The sequence below is a fragment of the Oncorhynchus gorbuscha genome, linkage group LG20 (assembly GCF_021184085.1).
Source record: "Oncorhynchus gorbuscha isolate QuinsamMale2020 ecotype Even-year linkage group LG20, OgorEven_v1.0, whole genome shotgun sequence".
In the NCBI taxonomy this organism is placed as follows: Eukaryota; Metazoa; Chordata; class Actinopteri; order Salmoniformes; family Salmonidae; genus Oncorhynchus; species Oncorhynchus gorbuscha.
The window spans coordinates 17711624-17739232 of NC_060192.1; the positions used below are offsets into that span (position 1 = coordinate 17711624).

The 27609-nt window shown below is 42.5% G+C and overlaps 1 protein-coding gene across 2 annotated transcripts in view; it reads right to left on the reverse strand.

The window, feature by feature from the left end:
* LOC124007025 (astrotactin-2-like) overlaps positions 1 to 27609 on the reverse strand; it is a 528751-nt gene that overhangs the window by 377610 nt on the left and 123532 nt on the right. Inside the window, exons 1-2 of one of the 2 annotated variants that reach the window (XM_046317272.1) lie at positions 20658 to 20662; positions 16878 to 17319 (exon numbers count right to left, since the gene is read on the reverse strand). In XM_046317272.1, the coding sequence (XP_046173228.1) occupies positions 16878 to 17106 (229 nt within the window). In that variant the 5' untranslated portion in view covers positions 17107 to 17319; positions 20658 to 20662. Of the gene's footprint in view, positions 1 to 16877; positions 17320 to 20657; positions 20663 to 27609 lie in introns of those variants that run through there. The other variant, XM_046317271.1, reaches the window with a different exon arrangement.

Genomic DNA, 27609 nt, shown 5'->3' on the forward strand with positions numbered 1-27609 from the left:
TATGAAAAATCACATCAACCACAACAGCCGAGAAGGGTCTGTCTGCGACCCGCGTCCTGGCCAAGATCAGGGAAAAAATTATTTTATCAATGTTTATTATTAGTATTTCTGCAAAATCACTGGATGTTTTTGAATCAAAACATTACTGCACGTAAGGTGCCAATGTAAACTGAGATTTTTGGATATAAATATGCACAATATCGAACAAAACATACATGTGTTGTGTAACATGATGTCCTATGAGTGTCATCTGATGAAGATCATCAAAGTTTAGTGATTAATTGTATTTATATTTCTGCTTTTTATGACTCCTATCTTTGGCTGGGAAAATGGCTGTGTGTTTTTTCGACTTGGCGGTGATCTAACATAATCATATGTTGTGCTTTAGCTGTAAAGCATTTTTTAAATGGACACGATGAGTAGATTAACAAGATGTTTACCTTTCACTTGCTATATTGGACTTGTTAATGTGTGAAAGTTATATATTTCTAAAAAATATTTTTGAATTTTGCGCGCTGCCTTTTCACCGGAATGTTGTCGAGGTGTTCCGCTTGCGGAACCCCTGCGCTAGAAAGGTTAATTACATTATTTTACTTTTAGATTTGTGTATTGTTGTGAATTGTTAGACACTTCTGCACTGTTGGAGCAAGGAACATAAGCATGCCACTACATCCGCAATAACATATGCTAAATATGTGTATGTGCCAAATATAATGTGTTTTGATTTTAGATCTCCTAACTTGCCATATTAATTATCCTAACCTGCTACATTCTTCCCTGGTCTTGCTCGGAAGATGCGGGTCAAAGTCAGACCATATTGTCACAGACAGCTAAAACATATCGAACAGGCTGACTGCCTCCTCGTGGGACAGATGTAACATTTAAAAAAAAGATATTGTAACTCACCGCTTTCCTGGGAGCTCAGGATTTCATTTGAAGTTGGAGTGCCTGACTGAAGCCTGAGATATGGTATCCATTTTAGAAACTCCTACAGCCAAACATAATTTAGGGTGTTCCTAATATGGATGCCATACTGGCAACTGAATCGCATGGCAGGAACCATAACTCAAATTAATCACAAATTTACACTGAGTCACTGTGAGTTGTGAAGCATCCCGAGTTCCCCCAGCTTCAAAAACAGTAACTTACTGTAGAAGGCAACTGTGGAGAAATATCACCGGGTCCTGCAACAGTGATACTCAGTAATTACCAGCACATGTAAGGGCGGAAATGAACCAGGAAAGACATTATGTAAATGTAATTATTAGAGTGTGCCAATTCATCACACTCTGAGATAATTCAGTTAATGGAATGTGCCATAAAATATAATGCTTTTTCCTCAATTGCATATTGAGTGAATGGGTTGGCGGAGTAAAGGCAGCAGCTTCAGGCGCTCTCCTCGACCACTCTACACAACAACAGAAAATCACTAGGCTATTGGCATATTGTCACTGTATCTTCCACCAAAACAACCATCACTACCTGAAACAAAATCAATAGCTGAAGAAAAAGACGTGTTTGTTAACCTCCTTGATTCTATAAGATTGGAGGACTATTTTAGCGTTGTGTTTGTGTTTGCAGGTATTTGAAGTGCTACAATTGAGGGAGTTCTCCAATTTGATTACAAAGATTCTCAATTGCTTCCTCTGGATTTTTTGTTGTTGAAATGCAGCTGTATAGGAGTTTTTGAACGGAACTAACGCTAGATAGAAATGCAATAGCTTATCTACAACAAGTCTCATTCTGAGTTGAATCCTCAGGCTCCCAGTCTTTCTCCTCCCTGTGGAGTGACTCCAGACTAAAGAAGCAGGGATATGTAGGGCCTTAAGATGAATAAAAAGCACATCTCTCTCATGGATACATCAGCCACTGTGAATTTGCATATAGCTGTAAAACCAATATTCTCTGTCTTTAAGATACAACGAGAGAGGACATGATTGATCTGCTGTCATTGGATTAATACCTTTAGGGAAAAGCTCATCATGTATAATATTGCTAAATGGAGTAGACCAGATTAGGGCACGTGGAGTCAGTGAAATGTCCATTTTGTGCCCCCAACCCCCCTTGTGTTGCGGTTGCTCACTGTGCTGTGCTGTAGTTGAGTCCTCTGAGGATGCTGAGGTGTGATGTTTCATATCTGTGCTCTTGACCTGCAGTTAGACACTCAACAGTTCAGAGAGAAATATCAACATGCCTTTAGAACAACACAGATATCATACTGTATATCACGATCCGTGAGGTGCCCGTTAATGTTAAATGTGTGGGTTGGTAAGTGTGAGCTTTTGCTCCACGCTACATTATGTTGATTATATTCAGTAGATCCTATACCACTACATCAAAATGTAGCTGCTACTAGGACACAACCTATACTTCTGCTTCAGTGAAGGCTCCTCAGAGGAGGAAGGGCAGGACCATCCTGCTTAGTGAATATTCATTTAGATAAAACTATACTAAATATATTCACTTCATCAAATACCAGATTAAAACACACTGATTTGAATTGAAGATACATTTGCAATGAAGATACATTACAGTAGTCTCAACATCACACTATAGGCTAGGACAATGGTGTAGCGGTAGCCAGAGGACAGCTGTTCACCATTCTCCCCTGGCTACATTGACTTCAATACAACATTTAGGAGGCTCGTAGCCCTTGCCCTTTTCCACAGACCTACAGGGTAAGTATTACCACTTCCGGAGGATATCCTCAACCAACCAAGGCAAAAACCCTGTGCTACCCAGGAACACGAGTACAGGACATCACAAGGCTGCTTCCGACTGTTCTACGACAGATGCCGGGAGCTGACACTGTCGTAATCCATGTGGGGTCAAACGACATCAGGAGGGCTAGCTCGGAACATTTATTTTAAAGAACTGATTTAGTCATTAAAAGAATCCAAAAAACTGCCAATAATTTCAGGTCCAGTACCATTGTTGGGCCGCAGGTGTGAAAGATTCAGCAGACTGCTGGCATTACATATCTGGCTGAAAGATTACTGTAGCTCTGCTGGAGTCACTTTTAAAGATAACTTTGACAACTTCTGGAAACAGAAGATACTCTACAGGAATGACGGTCCATCCAAACCATCTTGGCTCCTCATCTTGACTTTTCAATGGTCCAAGAGCAGCTTAGTTAATCCTTACCATTGTGACAATGAGTTGTCATAATGTTGCATCAAATGTACATGATCCTAGGGGCATTGGCAAACACAATGTAAGTAACTTTGACACAACTTAATTTGTGTCCCTAATTGCACCGAATATCTCTGTTTATCCTAAATCTATTGTATGCTGTAATCATGAGCCTATGAACCAGAGTTACACTGTTAGCACTGAGGCGGTGTGTCCTAGTAGGAAGACCACTTTGTGCAGCTCACCCTGCACTATCAGCTCCAATTTAAATAACATGAGCAAGTCTACTTCTGATAAGCTTCTCCCAGTAAAGCACTAAAAAGAATCAAGCAACCCAGAAAAGTGTTAAAAATAGCTCATATTGACATATGCTGCCTGAGAAACAAGGTCCATGAAGTCAATAACTTGCTTGGAACAGATGACATTCATATTTTGACTATCTCTGAAACTCACTTAGATAATACATTTGATGATACAGTGGTAGCAACACATGGCTATAGCACCTACCGAAAATTCAGAAATGACAACAGGGGCGATGTTGCTGTCTATATTCAGAACCACATTCCTGTAAAATTTAGAGACAATCTAATGTTAAATACTGTTGAAGTAATATGGCTACAGGTTCATCTGCCTCGCCTAAAGCCTGTTCTTGTGGGAAACTGCTATAGACCACCAAGTGTTAACAGTCAGTATCTGGATAAAATGTTTGGAATATCAACAGAGAAGTATATTTTCTGGGTGATTTAAACATTGACTGGCTCTCATCAAGTTGCCCACTCAAGAAAAAACGTCAAACTGTAACCAGTGCCTGCAAACAGCACAGGAATTAAATCATCAACATGTATTGATCACATCTTTACTAACCAGTATCCAAATCCATAGGATGTAGTGATCACAATATAATAGCCATATCTAGGAAAACCAACGTTCCTAAGGCTGGGCCTAATATAGTTTATAAGAGGTCATAAAATAAGTTTTGTAGTGTTAATGTTAATCATGTAAAGAATATTTATGGTCTGTGGTGTGATGAGGAACAAACAGATGCTGCACTTGACATATTTATCAAAATTACTGAGAATAATAGCAGATAATATTGCCAAACCTATTTGCCACATCTTCAATTTAAACCGACTAGGAATTGTGTGTGTCGCGACTTCCACCGAAGGTGGCTCTTCTTCCTGTTCGGGCGGCGCTCAGCGGTCTACTAGCTGCCACCGATTCCCTTTTCCTTTTCTGTTGGTTATGTCTGTATTGGTTTCACCTGTTTCTCGTTTGGTATTTGTTTCAGGGTTATTTAAGTCTTCTATGCCCACCTGCTTTTGTGCGGGCTTGTTTTCTGTTCTGTTTGTGGATGGTTGTGTTTGGTTATGTTTTTGGACTGTTTGGTGTCCTGTTTTGGGGAGGTCATTATTTTCGCCTGTTGTTGTTGGCGTGACCTTATTCTTACCGGAATAAATACGGCAAACACTAAGAACCCTCTGCTCTCTGCGCCTGACTCCGCATCCACCACTGCAAGCTACGTGATAGTGTGCCCTCAGGCCTGGAGGGAAGCTAAAGTCATTCCGCTACCCAAGAATAGTAAAGCCCACTTTACTTGTCACGGTCGTCCTCCTCTTCATCTGAAGAGGAGAGGCGAGAAGGATCGGAGGACCAAAATGCGGCGTGGTATGTGTTCATGATGAATATTTAATAAAAGAAAGCACTGAACACTGAATACAAACTATACAAAAACAATAAACAAATAACGACCGTGAAGCTATAAATGAGACCTGTGCTGACACAAGCAACTAACATAGACAATCACCCACAAACAAACAGTGAAACCCAGGCATGATTCTCAATCAGAGACCACTAATGACACCTGCCTCTGATTGAGAACCATACTAGGCTGAAACATACAAATCCCCAAATCATAGAAAAACAAACATAGACTGCCCAACCCAACTCACACCATGACCATACTAAATAAATACAAAAACAAAGTAAATAAAGGTCAGAACGTGACATTACTGGCTCAAATAGCCGACCAATCAACCTGTCACCAACTCTTAGTAAACTTTTGGAAAAAATGGTGTTTGACCAGATACAATGCTATTTCACAGTAAACAAATTCACCACGTACTTTCAGCACGCTTATCGGGAAGGACACTCAACAAGCACATAACTTACACAAATGACTGATGATTGGCTGAGAGAAAGTGATGATGCAATGACTGTGGGGGCTGTCTTGTTAGACTTCAGTGCAGCTTTTGACATTATTGATCATAGTCTGCTCCTGGAAAAACATATTTGTTATGGCTTTACACCCCCTGCTATAATGTGGATAAAGAGTTTATTGTCTAACAGAACACAGATGGTGTTCTTTAATGGACGCCTCTCAAACATAATCCAGGTAGAATCAGGAATTCCCCAGGGTATATGTTAAGGCCCCTGCTTTTTTCAATCTTTACTAACGACATGCCATTGACTTTGAGTAAAGCCAGAGTGTCAATGTATTTGGATGGCTCAACACTATACACGTCAGCTACTACAGTGACTGAAATGACTGCGACACTTAAAGACTTGCAGTTAGTTTCAGAGTGGGTGACAAGGAATAAGTTAGCCCTACATATATATACAACTAAAAGCATTGTATTTGGGACAAATCCTTCACTAAACCTTAAACCTCAACTAAATCTTTGAATTAATAATGTGAAAATTGAGAAGACTAAACTGCTTGGAGTAACCCTGGACTGTAAACTGTCATGGTCAAAACATACTGATACAAAAGTAGCTAAGATGGGGAGAAGTATGTCCATAATAAAGCGCTGCTCTGCCTTCTTATCAGCACTATCAACAAGGCAGGTCCTACAGGCCCTAGTTTTGTAGCACCTTGACTACTGTTCAGCCGTGTGGTCAGGTGCCATAACAAGGGATTTAGGAAATTGCAGTTGGCTCAGAACAGGGCAGCATGGCAGACCCTCGGATGTACACTGAGAGCTAATATGAATAATATGCATGTAAAGCTCAAAGTGGAGGAGAGTTTGACTTCCTCACTACTTGCATTTATGAGAGGTATTGACATGTAGAATGCACCGAGCTGTCTGTCTGAACTGCTGGCACACAGCTCAGACACCAGTGCATACCCCACAAGACATGCCACAAGAGGCTTCTTCACAGTCCCTAAGTCTAGAACAGACTATGAGAGGCGCACAGTACTACATAGAGCCATGGCTACATGGAACTCTATTCCACATCAAGTAACTGATGCAAGCAGTAAAATTAAAGAACAAATTATGAAAATAAAAAACAGATTAAAATACACCTTATGGAACAGCAGGGACTGTGAAGCAACACAAACATAGGCACAGACACATGTATACACACACGCAATAAGATATGCACTACACACACACACATGGATTTATTACTGTAGATATGTGGTAGTGGTGGAGTAGGGACCTGAGGGCACACAGTGTGAATGTATTGTAATGTTTTTAAAATTGTATAAACTGCCTTAATTTTTCTGGACCCCAGGACCCCAGGAAGAGTAGCGGGGATCCATAATAAATACAAATACAGATCAAAGCTTTTGCAATGTGAACTGACATGATGTTCATCCAATCATAGGATTAGGATCAGAGAACAAACCTAGTGTGATGTATTGGGGTTGTGCCACAGAGCATTATGAGGGTTCTATGTGTTGAGAAGAGTGGTGGAGTTGGTGACATACTGGATAGAGCCTGAGAGTGAAGAGTGATAGTTGAGTATGTTTTGTATATTATTCAAATTAGCTTCTTCAAACCACAGGAGACGGAGGAGGTAGATTATATAATATTGTTTTCTTGGTTTTGGGACTTTATTGTTGTGTGGAGTTAGCAAGGCAAAAATAAATTGCACTAATTTTAGTAGCAAGTGCTAATGTTAGCTAGCTACCAGAGCGCAGTTTTCTCCATCAGAATGGCTAGCTAATGCTACCAATGTAGTAGATTTTTTGTTAAAGAACCCCGCTCATTGCCCACATCCAAATTCTTGGAAAAAGCTGCATTAATCATGAGATGGACTAACATCTGCCTATTCAAACTGCGCAACACGAGACGGTAAGAAGAAACAGGGTCACAAGCAGTTTATCGGAAAGAATTGGCTTTTACTTAGGGGCACAATGAAAGGGAAAGTTCAGCTAACAAGGGCAACTACAAGGAGCTTGCAGAGGTAATCACACATTAGGATGCTTTACTTGCTGAGCATATGGACGTTTCTACAGTCTTTTCTGGGATGTCAAAATCAATTCAGAATAATTTGATAACTTCCAACGCATCATCCATTAAAAGTGAGATTAAAAAGAGAGGTTGACGCAGCACATTTCTTCGTGCACCCTCAAGTAGGCTTTCCAAGATAAGACAGTCACTCCGACAGCAATGACCAATAACTCATTATATAAAAGTTGCAGCAGCCTAAGCTACAAAAAACGAGACAAATTTTCAGGCTGATCAACAGTAGGCTACTAATAATAGCCCCTGCATACAGCCTATGCGCCCTCTCCATCTGGTCAGGTTAAACAAATTGGTAACGTGAATGTGAACATTTGGTTTATATTCAAACTTGGGCTGCCTAGGCTGCCAATCTTGTCAATTAAAAAGGATTAACTGGAATGAGTCAATCAACATAAGCGTGATGAAATAGACTGTGAGTAAAAAAAAATATGGCGGCCTACAGTTGCATAGGCCTTCATGATACAAACAAAATCAAAATGAAGCAAGCTCAGTCGTGTGAGTTATATTGTCTATCAGTTGTTGTCTCTGTGAGGAAACCCCCCCTGTTAGTTTAGTCTAAATATAATTCATACGAACAAGTATAAGGTTGCTGCAGACTGACAGGGTTTTCATACTCCCCAGGGCCAGGAGTATTTTCCAGGAGTTTAAGACCATGTGACCTGATTAGGAAAAACTGGTCCCATCATAGCCCATATAAAACCTTCTTACAACTGATTCATCCCAAACCCAAACCTATGATAGCATTGCTGTAAAGGAATGTATCTGATATTTGAATTTAAAGCTTAGTCCCCTGCTGTTCCCTGATTAAGAGGTGATGACCACTCCACTACCATTGTCAACTTTCTCCTGACATGAACTGAAGCCACATCTCATGTGCCCACTCATCCACTGGCACATTGAACATTTTCCTCTTCAAGCACTATCAATTTTCTCTCAATAATGTATGTAGAGTCAATCACAAACTACTACTATATTGTAACATTAGTACACATCAATGATTTTACTCCATGGTTGGATTAACTCACGCTTAGCTCTTTTGTTTAACTGTGTAGTGTGTTGTGTTATTGTTTTTGTCTTCCCAGTCAAATCCTGTCCTGCCCTCAGTGGAAGAGTTGAACTTTTCTCCAACACCATCCATCCATGACAAGACAGTCTTGCACTGAAGCCTCTGAACACCTCAACTCACGCCTCATACCCTCATTCAATCACTGCTGTGATCCCTTCCCAACACTGTAAGTAGCCCTCTCATTCCCATTCCCCACAATATTGTACTATAAATGTCTTTATTAAATGCTTTAAATTGAAATAAAAGGAGTCTTAGATGATTTTTGAAACGCTTTGTCGTCTCCGTGTAGTCCATACCTTTGCCGTGGGTCTCTCATCCTCCTCAGTTTTTCAAGTAACCAGCCCCCACTGATCTTCTTCTAATGTCCTCATTTTCCTTTCATTTACGGCAGAAGAGGTGTTCTCCCACACACCATAACCATCATCATCACCACCACCATCATCGTCATCTCAATAACAGTAAGTCCTAATTGTTTGGCATTATCGTGCACGAGGGTCCTCTCATTAACTTCTACGAGTGCAAGTGAGCCAACAGTACCACCCCTATGTGACATCAGTAGAGAAAAATGGCTGCCAAACTTGGCAACTCTCAGGCAGCTCAGGGCAACGCTTTGATTCATATCTAATCAGGGTTGTCAACCTTCACTTTGACAAATGGCTGGGAGCTCAGTACAATAGAGACTTTCCCTACTTTACTGTTGCTTCTCTGGGGCATCTCTCTAACTCTACTGAACTCACTCAAGGACAATTAACTGTGGTGGACTTTTATTTTGTTAATTTACTTATGGGAGTATACATGCATACACACACACAAAGCATGGCTCTGAGCAGTAGTATGCAAACTACTCTTCAAAATGACTGCAACCTAAAACACACCAATACTGACAAAAGGTGTAAGTACATTATGTTTGTGTGAAAAGTAACTTGTTGCCTATGTGTTTGTGTGAAAACCAGGATGATAAATGACAAAAAGGTTCACTTTAATGCATTCCTCTTTGCAATTAAAATCCACATATCCCATAAGCATACTATACATTTCTCTATCTCCGTCAACTGCAATATGACGGGCCAGGGTTCCACAGCACTGAGGCTTTCTTAACAGCATCAATGTTGATCGATAACAACAGCAGCAATCTCCAGTGTAACATGCCTTTTATAAAGCCTCAATGAGCATCAAATGAATTGGGCCAGGTACGGAAACTTACGACATCGTTTAGACCAGAATGAGAGCTGAAGTCTTTAGTGCTGTGAGGAACCGAAGACAGACTACTGGTTCATATTATGTATTGTTAGTGTGGAGCCTAGTGGATTATTCTGACAGTATCAGCCCTGTCAAGGCCACAGAGCCCAGGCCCAATCCATATAAACTGAATTGGAAAGGAAAGGAAGGCCATTTGGAATCAATAGCATGGATAGATTGCATGAATGTGTGTGGAATGTTTCATGATGACTGCACTAACAAAATCCCAGCCCCATAGTTTTACAACACGTGCTGCATCAGGCATTTACATCAATCAACAGTAATGGTAGTGCTAATTCCCATAGAATGTCCATGTAGACAAGTCCTTCTCTTGGACAGAGAGAATACTATTTGTTCTATTCATCCTGTTTCTATGTGTTGGCCTCTACTAAGGTCAGAGCAGGCCAGTAATAGAATGTATCCTGTATGTGTGAGACAATGCCCAATTTCCAGAGAAGGGCACACGGAATTCCCATTCTTTAATGATAAAAACAGGCTATCAAGTTATTCATCATGTACCACATGATGAACAATACATAACAGTGGAAGATAGGATGGGTCACATCATTCAATGTTAAAGGGGTGGATGGCTTGTTTGAAGAGGTTCCAGACAGTGCAAAGACAGCCAGGTAGAGTGTACTGAGTTCTGACGCTGAGACAGGAAGTCTGGAAAAAAGTGTTGTTAATAGTCAACTACAATTTGAGTGTAAAAGGTTGGAAAGAGGTAGATAGAGGGGCCAGCTCACGTACAGTATATCTTATTTTTAGGAGGACAGCTCAAGGACTAGGGTCAATTTATGTCCTCAATGTGAAATTTTTAAACATGCACTTTCAAGAAAAAGAGAAGCAAACTAAGACATTGCTATGCTTGAAGCTTAATTAATGGTTTTCTGCCTGTTTTCGTTAGCCACTCAATGCGGATGACACTATTTCCTTAAAGCTATGGCGATATAAAAGAACAACCGCAGTGATCAAAAGGACACTTTGATGCTTTGTGTACATTTAAAAAAAAAATCATCATCCCATTTAACTCAGTGGTAACCTAAAAAAGTCCAGGGGCATACAAAGCAGCCGTGACAATTTCCACCACTGACATTGTTGCCAACTGAAGCCTTAATTCATCGCTAAATTCTTTCAATTAGCAGAAAGCCAATTAAGAGATAATGCGAGCCTACCCTTTCCATCCCTGTCATCTTAGGCATTGGGGAGGGAGGACCGTTGAGTCAGTATGAATCGGATGGCCTTTCATCATTCCTGTCAATGGGCCTTATAGCAGGCATGCTTTCAAATGTCACCACCTCGCTGGCCATATCCACACACAGGGGAGGAATCACTGTGGCGTATAGGACAACTGAGCACATTCTTCATATTAATTGGCCGTGGCCAGATCTCCTTCATGGCATCTGGGGTAATTGTGTTAGATCTTACCAGAGGTGAAATGTTCCAACACCATCTGATTCGACAGCATTCCGTTTTTATGTTGAGAGACACATCATTAAACATCAATCGTTGTTATTGTAGGGATAGCTAAACGATAGCGTAAATGGGACAACGGAACGATTAATTCACCGTAAATAAAGGCGACGAGGCCTCATTTCACTCCGGGCCAATCCGAGGGAGCAGTGGATGTGCATTTACGGCTGTGTTCCCCCTGTTCGCTCTTCACTTCTCTCCTTTTATTTCACTCATCGTTGTAAACACCACGCAAGTGCTGGTTGATAACTGATGACAAACGAACGCCAGGTGATAAAGGCATAAACCCTGCCAGCGGGGACGCCACAAATCAGCCAGCCACTGTCACTTATGGTGGATGACTGGCATCGCCATGGTGACAGGATGAATTGGAAAGCTCAGTGTGTGACACTGGAGGCAGCACTGAGACAGACACTGGTGATTGATACAAGTTGGTGGATGGATGGATAGATGCTCCTCTCTTTCACCAAATATACAAATAACAGAGACAACACAGGTTGGTGTTAATGCTCAAGGGAATCCTTGTTTCTTTTTGGGCGACCCGACCAAGTTCGGAAATGTAAGTTGTAAATCTATCATTGTCATTGAAAGCAAGTCTAAGAATCGGTAGATCTAGTCTATGTGCAATATTTCTATGCTTCCAGTTCTTAAGTAAATTGTTTGTCTTTTAATTTGGGTTTTGTACACCAGCTTCAAACAGATGAAAATACAATATTTTTGCTTTATGGAAAATATGTTTTACAACAGTTTAGATGGTACAATGATTCTCTACACTATACTTGCTTTAAGTCGCATAAACTGAAATTTGTCTATTCGAATTTTAGCAACCATGAAATGGTGCATTTTTAACACAGTCAAGGAATTAATTGAAGTCGGATATGCTAAAGGAGATACTAGCATTCAAGATCATCATTGTCTTTTTTCTCTTTAAGTTGCAAAAGAGGCAGGTGCCTTAATTAACATATTCACTTGCGAGTCTTTAGTGTGGGATGCTTAGTATAGCAGGAAGCCGTGCTGAGGTGTGTGACCTTCTACCCCCATTGATGTCAAATGTGAGCGCAACTGTCCTGTTGACATCAATTTCTGGTTCATGGCCTATTTTCCTACATTTAAAGATCGTGCAAGATATCATGATGAGAATATAAACCTGCAGACTGGGAGATGTTTTGTTTTTCCTCTGTTTCCTTGCTCTTCCATAAGATCTGAGGCCAAGGCCACCCCATGACACTCATCTGAGATTTGATTATAAATTCAGAGATGCAACAGGGTAATTGGCCTGCTTTATTTTCTATTCTCTCTCTCTCTCTCTCTCTCTCTCTCTCTCTCTCTCTCTCTCTCTCTCTCTCTCTCTCTCTCTCTCTCTCTCTCTCTCTCTCTCTCTCTCTCTCTCTCTCTCTCTCTCTCTCTCTCTCTCTCTCTCTCTCTCTCTCTCTCTCTCTCTCTCTCTCTCTCTCTCTCTCTCTCTCTCTCTCTCTCTCTCTCTCTCTCTCTCTCTCTCTCTCTCTCATGTGAACTTGTTTACTCGTGTAAATGTGTGTGTGTGCAAGTTTGTGTGTGTACCATTGTGAGTGTTTGTGTAACTATGTGTAACGCTCCTTACAGTTTCAGCCATGATTTCAAAAGGGACTACCTGTAGCGATAATAGAAGCCAGATAAGTGATTTTACTTAATAGGCAGGGAACACATCAGACAGGGACCCACCCAAGCTGCCATTAGCAGTGTTTATGCAGTCCCAATGAGCCTGGGTGACTGACTCGTCAGGGAGTCCCTGTCCAAGTGGCCAATGCTGCTCTGCAAAGGACACAGGGAAACACAGCTATCCCTCGGTACTCTCTAATATTTCACAAAACACATACTGCCAAACCGTTTTATATTGAAAACAACTGCTTGCAATCTATTCCACTCTGTGGAGAAGAGAGACTGTACATCGGGTGGGAAATAGAGGACAGGAAAACAGGAACCTGACAGATACCCTATTCAGTACACACAATTCAATGATGAATTATAGGATGCACACAGTACTTTTTCTTGGTTATTGCCTAGGGCCTACAACTTCAATACAAGTGGGAATGTAAATATACAAGTAAAAATAAACATTTATTGGGAAGTGTTTTGACAAATGCCACGATAGACCCAATAAACTGTGATCTTCCGTTTTCTTAATTCTGTAAATAAATGAGTCAACTAATTCAGTGTAGCCAAGCGTGCTGGTTTAATTGCAGGCGACGTAACGTAAGTAGCAGACACATCACGAGGACATTAGGAACGGTGGTCCTCACTACGGGCTGATGGTAATTGCTGTCCTGGCGTCCGGGAACTATGTGGTGCCTGATTTATGGAATGCCGCTGCCCAACGCATGCACAGAGCACCAGGTCCCCACTGAATAACCAAATGACAGGCCTTTGGAAGCCCGGTGTAAAGACTCAGGCACACACAGGAACCTCTGAGGCAAGCTCAATAATGCCTCCAGATAGGCCCATTCAAGCAGACTGAGAATGGGGTCATCTGTTAGCTGAGACAGACAGATAAAGGAGCGCCTGGTATTTGGAGACCTTTGGGAGGCACGCTGACATATAAAAGGTAAAGCGAGTTAATCGGCTCTGTATTCAAATGATATGGCTTTGTAGGTGTGAGTTGGTGGATACATGATTGTTGGAAATGCCTGGAGGTTTGTGTTGTTGGGAAAGGATGCTTCAGTATTTAGAGCCAGGACTCTTTACTGACCTTGGAAAACCCCAGGCCCCAGTTATGGGCTATTTCTAGGGCTTGGTGGTTTTCCTGCTCAGGTCACGTTAGTCAGGGAAAAACTCATGGACCTGCATATAAATGATACACTCAAGTCCGAACATTAATATGAGACTTAAGACTGACTGTCTGTGTCTGTGTCTGTGCACTAATTTAAAGTGCACAGAATGACCAGGAGGAGATGACAAGTATGTTTTTTTTCCCGATGGAGATCCTTTGATGTCAACTAAAACCAGTGTCCCAAACCTGCTGTTAGACGGACTGTGGGTCCCGCAGCTGCTTCCCTGTGCGGTGACAATACCTCACAGCCAGTGATTAGCACAAGGACAGGTTTTTAAAAGCAGACGCTACGATGTAAACAGGCCAACTTGAAGAGCGTGTTTTATTTTACTGGCTGCATATGGAGGAGAGAATGGAGAATGAACAGAAAGGGGGGAGTGACAAGGCTAATCTCCCAGAGAGCAGGTTTCGAGTGTCTGAAGTTGGTTTGTTTTTGGAACAAGATGGCACGAGGCAACGCAGCGAGTGTCCATCTTTGTTCATCTGTTTCTTATTTATAGGAAGAGAGATAAATCAGCCTGGAAAAAGACAGCAGCAAAAAAGAGAATGCAGATTTTTTTTTTTTTTTGTGATTTTAACAATCTGATGATTTCCACAGATTACAATATAAATAACACACACGATCAGGATGCAGATATCCCCAGTTTTGAATTAATTGAGGCGGTTACTTATGCAGGCTAGCCGGCCGTATGGTGGATGTGTTCAAGCGGGAGCTGAACCCGTGCCAAGAGGATACACTTCATGATTTATTCAAAGCAAAGGCCCCTTTTGAATTGTCTTTATTACTTAAGGGATAAGGTGGTGTGGTATATGGCCAATATACCACGGCTAAGGGCTGTTCTTACGCACGACGCAACGCGGAGTGCCTGGATACAGCCCTTAGCCGTGGTCTATTGGCCATATTCTACAAACCCCCAAGGTGAGTTATTGCTATTATAAACTGTTTACCAACGTAATTAGTGGAGTAAAAATAAATATGTTGTCATACCCGTGGTATACGGTCTGATATATCACAGCTGTCAGCCAAACAGCATTCAGGGCTCAAAATACAAAGTTTATCATTTGAGATATATACTGAGCATCATTAAACAAAATCTGGGGGGTGATATTATATAAAAATGTAAAAACTAGACCAAGGACATTCCAAGAGCTAATAAAATGCGTTCAAAATACTGTTTCATGAAAGGAAACCTGCTTCTTTTTAATTTAAATGTTAGCATATGGAATGATTTCTTCAGGCCACTACTATTTCCCTATGATTCTTCATATCAGTCCGTAAATGATTAAATCAACATTGAAGCCATTTGAAAACATGCTGCTGCTGTTTTGAAGAAAAAAAAATATCCAGGTACATTTTCAATTACATTACGTTTTCAGTGGCATTACACTTGACTCTCTTTTGCACAGCAATCTGGCCCTACTGCTGTTAGCTTTACAGAGAAAGCCTCCCTCCACCGACACAAAAAACTGGGAGCACCAAAGCATTACCCTTTCAGCTACAGATGAATAATGCAAAGTTCCTTTCCCAAAAGAAAATGTATCACATGAAATTAAAGGATGGCTGTGTCCTGGTCCCTCTCTCCTCACCGGGAGCGGTGTTGTGGGTTCAGGAAGTTGAGTTTGGCTAAATTGCTTTTTGCTGAATGATAAATACTAGTAGAGAGAGGAGGTAGCCCCGGGAAACGAGATGTTAAACTTTGCTATGTATAATTTAACATGACACGAATAGCGCTCACATTGAAAAACCACCCCTGCAATCCGCCACCCCTCAATTATTAACGCTGAACTTCCCTGGGGTACATTGTGGTTCAACGTGGATATGATGTAATCTACAGCTATTACAGTGACCTGCAGTCACATTTAATCCACAACCAGAATTAACTGTGGAGAACAACTCATTAAATTCTACTATTAGGCTTTTTTTCAGATAACACATTCCTTTTTTCACATCTATTTTCAACACATTATATAAAAAATAAAATATAAATTGTTGTTGCTTTGTGTCCATAGTATAGGACACAGTTCCAGGACGACACACTGGATTGCGATTAGCGAGGGTCAATGAGATTGACTCATCGAATCACCCCCATTAGTAGGAGGCCAGACCAATGTCAACGACCTTCTCCATCTTGACTTGTACTCATTATTTGTGGTTGACAGAAACACGGGGCCAATGGCCATTTTCTAACATGGGATTAAGCAAGAGGACGGAGACAGTGTTTCAGAGGAAAACACATTTCTACTTTTTGAGCTAATCCTATCTGAGTCATAAAATATGAACAGCGACTAAGCGAAACCAGTTGTGCGTAGAATATTTGAAGTGTCACACCCTGACCTTAGTTATCTTTGTTTTCTTTTTTCTTTTGGTTTGGTCAGGGTGTGACGAGGGTGGAATGTGTGTTTTCGTCTTGTCTAGGGTTTTTTGTATATCTATGGGGTTTTGGGATTGTCTAGGTAAATATAGGTCTATGGTGGCCTGAATTGGTTCCCAATCAGAGACAGCTGTTTATCGTTGTTTCTGATTGGGGATCCTATTTAGGTTGCCATTTTCCATTTTGGTTTGTGGGTTATTGTCTATGTGTAGTTGCCTGTAAGTACTCGTGGTGCGGTGTAGAGTTTGTTCGGTCAGTGTTTAGTCTTCATTAAAAGAAGTATGTATTCTTATCACGCTGTGCCTTGGTCTCCTCGTTATGACGAACGTGACAGTAACATACATTCATTTGGATGTAGAGCACAGGACGAGGAATACATAAGAATTTCATAGGTAGATGATTTGTCACCAAAAGTTTCAATAAAAATGTTGAACAGAAATATATTATATTCTCAATCTGTTTCAACAATATAGTGACTGTGTTATAGTCTAATCTGTAGACTACAGTGGACTGTAACATACTCCAGTAGTACCCACCTCTTTTATCCAGACTGTGTTGGACGCTGTCCTCCCCCTTCCTCAGGCTGTCAGTGTGCTGGCTGTGGTTCAGTGTCCCCTGGCTGGGGCCATACTCCTCCAAGCCCAAGACTTTCCCATCGCTCAGCTGGTTGTGGACCTGGTTGGGTGTGGAGGTGCGTGTGTGTCCCATCTGATCGTCCTCATCACAGTCATAGTCATCGAGGATGGGGGTCTCCCGGATGGGCATGCCAATGACAGAACTGTGCTGGAGCTGCCGAGAGCCCCGGAAGCTGTCCCTACCCTGGGGCCCCAGCAGCACAGAGGGGATGTAGTGGATCTCATGGGTGGCCTCGGTGCTGGCGCTTTTCTGGGGGACACGTCGGCGCTTGCACCAGCGGTGACGTGTGTACAGCACCAGGGTGAAGAGGAGGATGAGGAGGAGGAGAGCGATCAGGCCTCCCTGGAAGAAAGAGGGAGAGAGACGTGAGAGTGAGACAGACATAAACAAGCATGCATTTGCACAAAAAGAGAGACACTATTAGAGATTATGAGTGAATCAAGTCTGAGTGAGAACAAGTTGGTCAAGTTTCTCCGGAGCAGTCGGTCTGTTGAAATGTCCTGTTTGGTTCAGTGAGTCAACAAATGGAGTGCTGTCATTGGTGCTGAAATGGAGAGAAGAGCTCTCTCCTCTATCTCTTATTTTCTTTCTCTTTCCTTGTCAAAGACACACACACACACAAAGCCAGTTAGTCCCACAGCCCTAGGAATTACACATGCCAATGTGTTACGGGTGTTTACTAGCCTAACTAAACCCAATCTTCGTCTCCAAGCCATAGCCAACCCCTCAAAACCTGCTCATGTAAAGGCACATCCATCACCAAGGCACATCCATTGCTTCATGGTTTGTCCCATTCCATGCCATAACAGACACATCAAAAACCTTCTAGCAGCCAATCTGAAAGTGAATAGCACACTTAATCCATACACATACAGTCCTGTGTATAGAATGATAGAGCGGACATATTCCAGGAGTAACCAACAATTATTTACACTAGTGGTCAATGGATAGACAGCAATGATAATCAGACAAATCGCGACCACCCTAATGCCATCCAGCCTCTTCTGCAGCCAGACACCGAAAAAGCACAGTCGCCGTATTTTGACGCGACACCCTTCCCACAATTCCCCGTGCTTACTGTATGATGCATAACAAGAGCAGATAGGGTTATTCATCACAACATTTAAAATTCCATCTTCATGAGGAAAAACAAACCTCTCTCAAATTATAACTCATGCACTGCTGGGTGGCCATAAATCACACTAGGAAGAGATGGGCAACTCCAAGGAGAGGAACGTCCTCTGGACAAATGTGTTCATTAATCTCCAATAGGAGAGCGGCGTCTGAGAAATACACTCCGCCTCTGAAACAAAGTCACCCGGCAACAACAGAAGAGAGAGCTCCTGTTTCACACAAAACGTACAGAACTTTTCAGAAATCCCCATGGCTAAAAGGATGGTGTAGAAATGGAATTGAGACTGGCAATGTGAAATTAGAAACAGAATAAATAATAAAAAAGAGGTAAGACCTGGCCATTTAAAAAACAATGGTCAGTGATCATAGCTGTAAAAGAAAAGATCTGCGCCAATAAGCATTACTGACTATTCAAATGTAACATTAGGTGGTTCTACTTTTGCACTCTCTTCCATTCCAACAAGAATGTTAATTCATAGTGCTGGATGTATCCATGGGGGATATGTGGTTCTCCTTCATCTTAAGACCCTACATAGCCCTGCTGCTCTGGAGTCACTCCACAGGTAAGAGATGGAGGACTCAACTCTCTCCCTCTCCATCGCTCGCGTTTTTTAATCCCTCTCTTTCTCTTCCTCCCTTCATCAGTCCCTTTTGCTCCCCTTTCAGCTTTCTTTTCCTCTGCTCTCTCCCTCAATCCCTCACAGATTACCACCTACTCATATGGCGCATGGTCTGGCCACAAACTCACGGCTTACAGCACTGACGTTTTTTTCAACATCCTTTAGAACCAATTAAGAATAAATGAATAGATTAACAAATGACTGAGAGCTAAAACCATCTGGCAGAGTTGAATATGCAACCTAGCTGCTACATCAACACTGAGCCACAATGAATGGATCCTATTTCTCATCGTCATACTGAAAGCCAATATCCATGTATTCAATAACGAATAGGGATGAGTGGATCAAAATGAAGCATCGATGTGTTGTACAGCTGACACATATATAACCCCTCTCATCAGCAGGATAGCATTTTTTGTTGTCATGAATCTTGTTCTGGAGGCAGCTCTGCAGAGTGGTCACGAGCTAGCACAGCCACAATGTAATAATATTTTTTGCCTAACCCTAACTTTAACCACACTGCTAACCCTAATACCTAACCTTTACATGACATTAAGTTAGCACATCTTTGTTTTCATAAATTTTGACAATATAGCCAATTTCGACTTTGCAGCTGGCTTAACTAACAAGAAATTGCACATTTCTGCCTCCAGAACAAGACTCATTACAATAAACATCAACCTGAATATCATCATGCTCTGCTGAAGAGGCTCTGAAATAAAGACAAGCTCTTGTCAGTGATTTTCATCATAATAAGCTTTGCCCCGGGGATAAAATGTGGAATAAAAACAACAAAACACTAAGCTAACCCATCATGCACCTGTTCAGTTCTGTAGCCACCATCTTGGCACAAGGGAAGCAACTCTCTTCCTGGCAGGCACACTGAGAAATGAGATAGCTGTAGTACATTGATCTTCAGGAAACTCATTGAACAAACAATGTATCCACACATACATATACATATGCGTACATCTGTGTACATAGTAACAGATTCATTTATCACATGCACAGACGCAGATGAATATACTCATGTACTGTACATGAAAGAAAAAAGTAATCCATGACCCCCACACACATACACTCAAACATCTGCTCAATTTCTGTGCCTTGATATGGGTACATCTGTTCGCACACACACACACACACACAGTATTTTACCACACACACACACACACACACACACACCCATGTACTGTACAATAAATAAAAAGTAATCCATACCCCCCACACACATACACACAAACATCTGCTCAATTTACGTGCCTTGAGGCAATGCAATACCAATTCCGAGATGTATTTGATACAGAGTGGTGACTGTGTGTACCTCTCACATCAGTGAGGGTGTTAACAGTGCTGTACCACAACAAATGGATGCTCTCATAGGCCTGTTTCTGGGTGAGCAAACTGTTGTAGCCTATATCAGATGAATCCTCAGTGGAGTGGACCTGAGGCCCTGCCTCACCCTTTCTTTCTTTCTTTCTTTCTTTCTCTCTCATTCTCTCTTTCTCGCTCTCCCTCATCCCCCTCTTCCCCACATGAAGTTAAAGTGCCATGTGTCCAGGCAGCTGCTATCTACTCTGCCCATCCAACTGCAACTCCCAGAGCCAAGGGACGGAAGACTCGGCTCACTGGTTACTGTGGCCACTTTATTCTACACCTACAGGGGAACCTTTCCCATCACCCACCAGGGTCAGGAAGTGACGTCACCAGGAGTGTGGTCTCAAACAGGTAGTGTGACAAGATGAGGAGATGGAGGGGAAAAGAGCTACATGTGCTGTGAGCCTAGAGTTGTCCCCTATGATGTTTTCAATGAAGCTAGGTGACTGAGAAGAATATAGTTAACAATTGTAATTGTGATTCAGAAAAATGTAAAATGAAATGAACCATGAAGTACACTGCATGTGGTGAGTTAATTGTAAGAACAACCAAAACAGAGAAAGTGAATTGCTAAATAAATACAAAATATTCACAGCCAACATAAAAATAGTTCCAAGATAATTGAAAAATGAAATATAGAAAGCCCACAACCGGAGCCATGAAATCATCAGGGAAATGACATTGACCCTCGGTGGCCCTACTTAATCATGAAATCTGATTAAACTCTGGTTGAAAACTGAATGGAAAATCACAAGCTTAACTGAAAATAGCAGGTTGACCTCCACATTCTGTTTCTCTTTGTAGTATGGCTACAGAAAGGCAGGCATGTTGGTTGGCTCTGTCTGATTGGCTATCAGTCCCATCACCACCCACCCCTGAGCCCCCATCGCCTCCCCATACCTCTCCATGCCGCCCCCCTTGGCCCTGACTCTGGTCCCTGGGAAAAGGTGAAAGATTTGTGGGTAGATTTGCCTGTTGCTGGCCCTCCTGAATTACAGCAGGGAATTAGGCCTGAGTTACTGCTTTGCCGCACGCCCACCCTGCATCTCACAATGCCTCCCCTCCTCCTCCTCCTCCTCCTCCTCCTCCTCCTCCTCAGCTAAGCAGTTCTAGCCAGCCCTGGCTCTCTGGATCTCTGGGTGTCATCATATGCAGAGGGATGCCCTGCATACATAGATCATTGAGATAGATCATGTTTTATTTATACTCAGGGGAATCTATGTGCAGGGAGAAGGAATGAAAAGGAATGAAAAGCAGATCGAGAGAGCAACGGGAAACGAACAGAACAAAAATGAGGACATGCTGTCAACTTCCAAGCTGTCACAGAGCTGGTCATAACTCAGCAGACTTGAAACAGACACCACAGCTACATAACAGGCTGTAAGACCGCATGCATCAGAGGAAAATAGCCAGTTATTATATAACTGATTTACTAAGCGTTTGCAACACTGCAAAAGCATGAATCATGTTTGGTTCCCCAGAGTAAATTCAACATTGAATGTATCAATAAACAGTGCTTGTGAGAAGGGATACAGTATTAAAAGGTAAAGTATAAATGAAGACTGTATTCTGTTTGAGCCTCGTGTTTGGTGTTGCATTTTGTTTGAGCCTCGTGTTTGGTGTTGTATTCTGTTTGAGCCTCGTGTTGGGTGTTGTATTCTGTTTGAGCCTCATGTTGGGAGTTGTATTCTGTGTGAGCCTCGTGTTGGGTGTTGTATTCTGTTTGAGCCTCATGTTGGGAGTTGTATTCTGTGTGAGCCTCGTGTTGGGTGTTGTATTCTGTTTGAGCCTCATGTTGGGAGTTGTATTCTGTGTGAGCCTCGTGTTGGGTGTTGTATTCTGTTTGAGCCTCATGTTGGGAGTTGTATTCTGTGTGAGCCTTGTGTTGGGTGTTGTATTGCCTACTTTGTCCCTGATGCCAGTGATGTGTAAATGTGGTCCGTGGTGTGAGTTGAACAGGGTAGGGTGAGTCAGGGCATTAGAGTTTCACGTTTTAATGTCACATGCACAAGTACACTGATATGCCTTTCTTGCTAGCTCTTACCCCAACAATGCAGCAATAACAATGTAATATTACAAATGACAAGGTCGAACAAAAAAAAACCAAGAAGAACACGATAAAGTAGGTAAGCATACTATATACAGGGTCAGTTCCAGCACCATATTTACAATGTGCAGTCATACTGGATCGATATATGTAGATATGTATAGAGGTAAGGTGACAAGGCATCAGGATATATGATAAACAGAGCAGCAGCAGCGTATATAATTATTGTATGTGAGTGGGTGTGTAGAGTCAGTTTAAATGTACGTGCATATGGTTGAGTGAGGAAATTATGGAGTGTTTGTGTGTTAGTGTATGTGTGTTAGAGTATCAGGGTGAGCAGTGTGTAGGGCCCTGTGAGTGTGCATAGAGAAGAATGAAATACAAAAATAGTCCGTGTAACCATTTTGTTAGCTATTTAGTTAGCTATTTAGCAGTCTAATACACCGGCTGACTGCTCAGCTGTCAGGGCATCTGACACAGCTTTCACTGATTGAGTCACAGATGGAGAGGAATGATGCCTATGATACAGAGGCACTAATATGACATGGTTGTATTGTATTACTTGTGATAAACTGAAATCGGTTGATATGTACATGTTATATGGTGCATTCGGAAAGTATTCAGACTTTTTCGATATTTTGTTATGTTACAGCCCTATTCTAACATTTACATTTTACATTTACGTCATTTAGCAGACGCTCTTATCCAGAGCGACTTACAGTAGTGAGTGCAGACATATTTTCATATTTTTTCAAACTGGTCACCCCGTGAGACCAGTTCTAAAATGTATTACGTTTGTGTTTTTTTCTCATCAAACAATTTAAACAATACCCAATAATGACAAAGTGAATATATTTTTAAAAATCAATACTTACTTTACATATGTATTCAGACTGTTGGCTATGTGACTCAAAATTGAGCTCATGTGCATTCTGTTTCCATTGATCATCCTTGAGATGTTTCCACAACTTGATTGGAGAAGGGGTAAATTCAAATGTACCTCGTGGGGTGGGAGGGGTACGGTCCGGAGGAGAGTCCTGGACCCTTCGTTGCTGCGGGATTTCCACCGTCTCCATCCGGATCACCCTGTGCCTCGTCCTCTGGGTCGTCCCTGAGGTCGGTGTCGGTGCGCTGCTTGAGATGCGCGTCAAGGAGGGTGGGGTACTGTCACGACTTCCGACAAAATTGGTCCCTCTCCTTGCTCGGGCGGAGTTTGGCGGTCGATGTCACCGGCTTTCTAGCCACCGCCGATCCACTTTTCATTTTCCATTTATTCTGTCGTTGTCTCATCACACCTGGCTTCACTCACAAATGACTTGTTTATTATTTAACCCTCTGTTCCCCATGTTGTATTTGTGAGTGATTGTCATTTGTTACGTCGATATTTGTCAGGTGTTGCACATTTGTTTTAGACCGTGTTTTTGGCACTTGTATGTGTTATGTGCTCTCATTAGGTAACCGGTATTAAAGTGTGCCCGTTTATTATACTCCACTCTCCTGCGCTTGACTTCGCCTCCCATATACACGCATTACACTACTGTATGTACACTCTTTGAAAAAAGGTGCTATCTAGAACCTAAAACAATGTCCCCATAGGAGAACGCACTGAAGAACCATTTTTGGTTCAAGGTAAAACCCTAATGGGTTCTGAAGGTAAAACCCTAATGGCACCGTTCTGATTCTCCTAATGGGAACAAAAAGAGTTCTACCTGGAACTGAAAATGGTGTTCCTATTGGGCTGAGCTGAAGAATCCTTTTGGAACCCTTTTTTCTAAGAGTGTAGAAATTTCAAGGGGTGTGGTTGTATGTTAAACAGTATCGGTTCAGCTTATATTTGTCTTGGCAAAAATGTCCGCGATACAGTATGAGGCTTGAAGCAAAGTACTATCACCATTCACGACAGTTAAGAGTCATACGAGTTAGTAGGTTTACACAACTACTGTACAACTACTGTTGACTACTGTTGATTACTTTTATCACGATACATAATCGAAGACATTGACCCATTTGTGTATGTTTACAAACAATTACAACATCCAGAGCTGGCCCAGTCCTATCCGTCCAATAGCTTCATTTGAAGGTAATCATAATTCACATCTGACTGAAAAACCAATTGACTCTCCTCCCTGGGCCAGACTGGTGAAGGAACATTATGGATTTAGTATTCATAGAAAACTAAAAGAAAGAGACTGTTCAGATAATCTCTCTCTCCTATTGTAACCGAGCTAGGGTGTTATTTTCCCTTTAATAACTTCCCATGATCCTCCCTGTTTGCATGGTAACCAAATATAATTGCCCGATGATCATGCATAGCTGCTTGATCATTACGGGGGCAAATTAGTGCTGGTACAGCGACGCAGTGACTGTGCGTCTTCCACAACCTTATGCCGTTCCCCTTCTCTTCTTTTTTTCTCTTCCAAAGATAAATGATATCTTAGAGTTGAAGCAGTGCGAGCCAGCTGCAAACAGACGTGCCCTTCTCGGTGACATTCGGAGGAAAAAAATGTGATTAGGAAGCTAATGCTAATATTTGAAGACGTGGCACAAGGGGCCAATACGGACTGAAACAGCTGTTCATAACAAGGCAATACAATTGACAAGACAATGGTGCCCTAGGGGTGCCTCTTATTAGGAAAGACTAGGGAAGGAGATTTCAAATCAAATCAAAGTCTATTTGTCACATGCGCCGAATACAACAGGTGTAGACGTACAGTGAAATGCTTACTTACAAGTCCAACAGTGCAATTTTTAAGTAAAAAATAGGTATTAGGTAAACAATAGATACTGTAAGTATAGAAATAAAAAATTAAAAGTAAAATGACAGTGAAAATAACAGTAGCAAGGCTATATACAGGTTGTACCGGTACAGAGTCAATGTGTAGGGGCACAGGTTAGTTGGGCTAATTGAGGTAATATGTACATGTAGGTATTACATTTACATTTACATTTAAGTCATTTAGCAGACGCTCTTATCCAGAGCGACTTACAAATTGGTGCATTCACCTTATGACATCCAGTGGAACAGCCACTTTACAATAGTGCATCTAAATATTTTAAGGGGGGAAGGGGGGGGGTGAGAAGGATTACTTTATCCTATCCTAGGTATTCCTTAAAGAGGTGGGATTTCAGGTGTCTCCGGAAGGTGGTGATTGACTCCGCTGTCCTGGTGTCGTGAGGGAGTTTGTTCCACCATTGGGGAGCCAGAGCAGCGAACAGTTTTGACTGGGCTGAGCGGGAACTGGATGAACGCAGTGCCCTTATTTGGGTGTAGGGCCTGATCAGAGCCTGGAGGTACTGAGGTGCTGAGGTGCCGTTCCCCTCACAGCTCCGTAGGGAGGCACCATGGTCTTGTAGCGGATGCGAGCTTCAGGGTGTTGTCCAGGATCACGCCAAGGTTCTTAGCGCTCTGGGAGGAGGACACAATGGAGTTGTCAACCGTGATGGCGAGATCATGGAACGGGCAGTCCTTCCCCGGGAGGAAGAGCAGCTCCGTCTTGCCGAAGTTCAGCTTGAGGTGGTGATCCGTCATCCACACTGATATGTCTGCCAGACATGCAGAGATGCGATTCGCCACCTGGTCATCCGAAGGGGGAAAGGAGAAGATTAATTGTGTGTCGTCTGCATAGCAATGATAGGAGAGACCATGTGAGGTTATGACAGAGCCAAGTGACTTGGTGTATAGCGAGAATAGGAGAGGGCCTAGAACAGAGCCCTGGGGGACACCAGTGGTGAGAGCGCGTGGTGAGGAGACAGATTCTCGCCACGCCACCTGGTAGGAGCGACCTGTCAGGTAGGACGCAATCCAAGCGTGGGCCGCGCCGGAGATGCCCAGCTCGGAGAGGGTGGAGAGGAGGATCTGATGGTTCACAGTATCGAAGGCAGCCGATAGGTCTAGAAGGATGAGAGCAGAGGAGAGAGAGTTAGCTTTAGCGGTGCGGAGCGCCTCCGTGATACAGAGAAGAGCAGTCTCAGTTGAATGACTAGTCTTGAAACCTGACTGATTTGGATCAAGAAGGTCATTCTGAGAGAGATAGCGGGAGAGCTGACCAAGGACGGCACGTTCAAGAGTTTTGGAGAGAAAAGAAAGAAGGGATACTGGTCTGTAGTTGTTGTCCTACCACTGTTGTGTCGTCTGCAAACTTAATGATGGTGTTGGAGTCGTGCCTGGCAATGCAGTTGTGGGTGAACAGGGAGTACAGGAGGGGACTGAGCACGCACCCTGATGGGCTCCAGTGTTGAGGATCAGCGTGGCAGATGTGTTGCTACCTACCCTCACCACCTGGGGGCGGCCCTTCAGGAAGTCCAGGATGCAGTTGCAGAGGGAGGTGTGTAGTCCCAGGGTCCTTAGCTTAGGGATGAGCTTTGAGGGCACAATGGTGTTGAACGCTGAGCTGCAGTCAATGAATATCATTCTCACGTAGGTGTTCCTTTAGTCCAGGTGGGAAAGGGCACTGTGGATCTGTTTGAGCAGTATGCAAATTGGAGTGGGTAGCACTTCATGGCTACGGACTTGACTGCTACGGGTCTGTTGTCATTTAGGAAGGTTACCTTAGTGCTCTTGGGCAAAGTGATAATGGTGGTCTGCTTGAAGCATGTTGGTATTACAGACTCAATCAGGGACAAGTGCCAGACATCTGCCAGATGCCCGGAGCACACGTCCTGGTAATCCGTCTGGCCCAGAGGCCTTGTGAATGTTGACCTATTTAAAGATCTTATTCACGACGGCTACAGAGAGCGTGATCACACAGTCTTCCGGAACAGCTGATGCTCTCATGCATGCCTCGGTGTTGCTTGCCTCGAAGCGAGCCGGTGTAGTACGATTCAATCTTAGTACTGTATTGGCGCTTTGCCTGTTTGATGGTTCGTCTGAGGGCATAACAGTGGTTTTACAAAAGTAAAACCAAAGGAGGCACAACAATAAGGTTGTTCTCTTTCAAAAATGTGCCTCTCCAAAACAGAGACCTGACCTATTATAAGCTTCTGGGTTAGAGTCCTGCACCTTGAAAGCGGCAGCTCTACTCTTTAGCTCAGTGCGAATGTAATCCATGTCTTCTGGTTAGGGTATGTACGTACAGTCACTGTGGGGACAACGTCCTCGATACACTTATTGATAAATCCAGTGACTGATGTGGTGTACTCCGCAATGCCATCGGAATAATCCCGGAACATATTCCAGTCTGTGCTAGCAAACCAGTCCTGTAGTTTAGCATCTGCTTCATCTGACCACTTTCTTACAGACTGAGTCACTGATTGAATTTTTGCTTTAAGCAGAAAGCAGGAGGATAGAATTATGGTCAGATCTGACAAATGGAGGGCGAGGAAGAGCTTTGTACATGTCTATGTGTGTGGAGTAAATGTGATCTAGAATTTTTTCACCTCTGGTTGCGCATTTAACATGCTGATAGAAAAGAGGTAAAACTGATTTAAGTTTACCTGCATTAAAGTCCCCGGCCA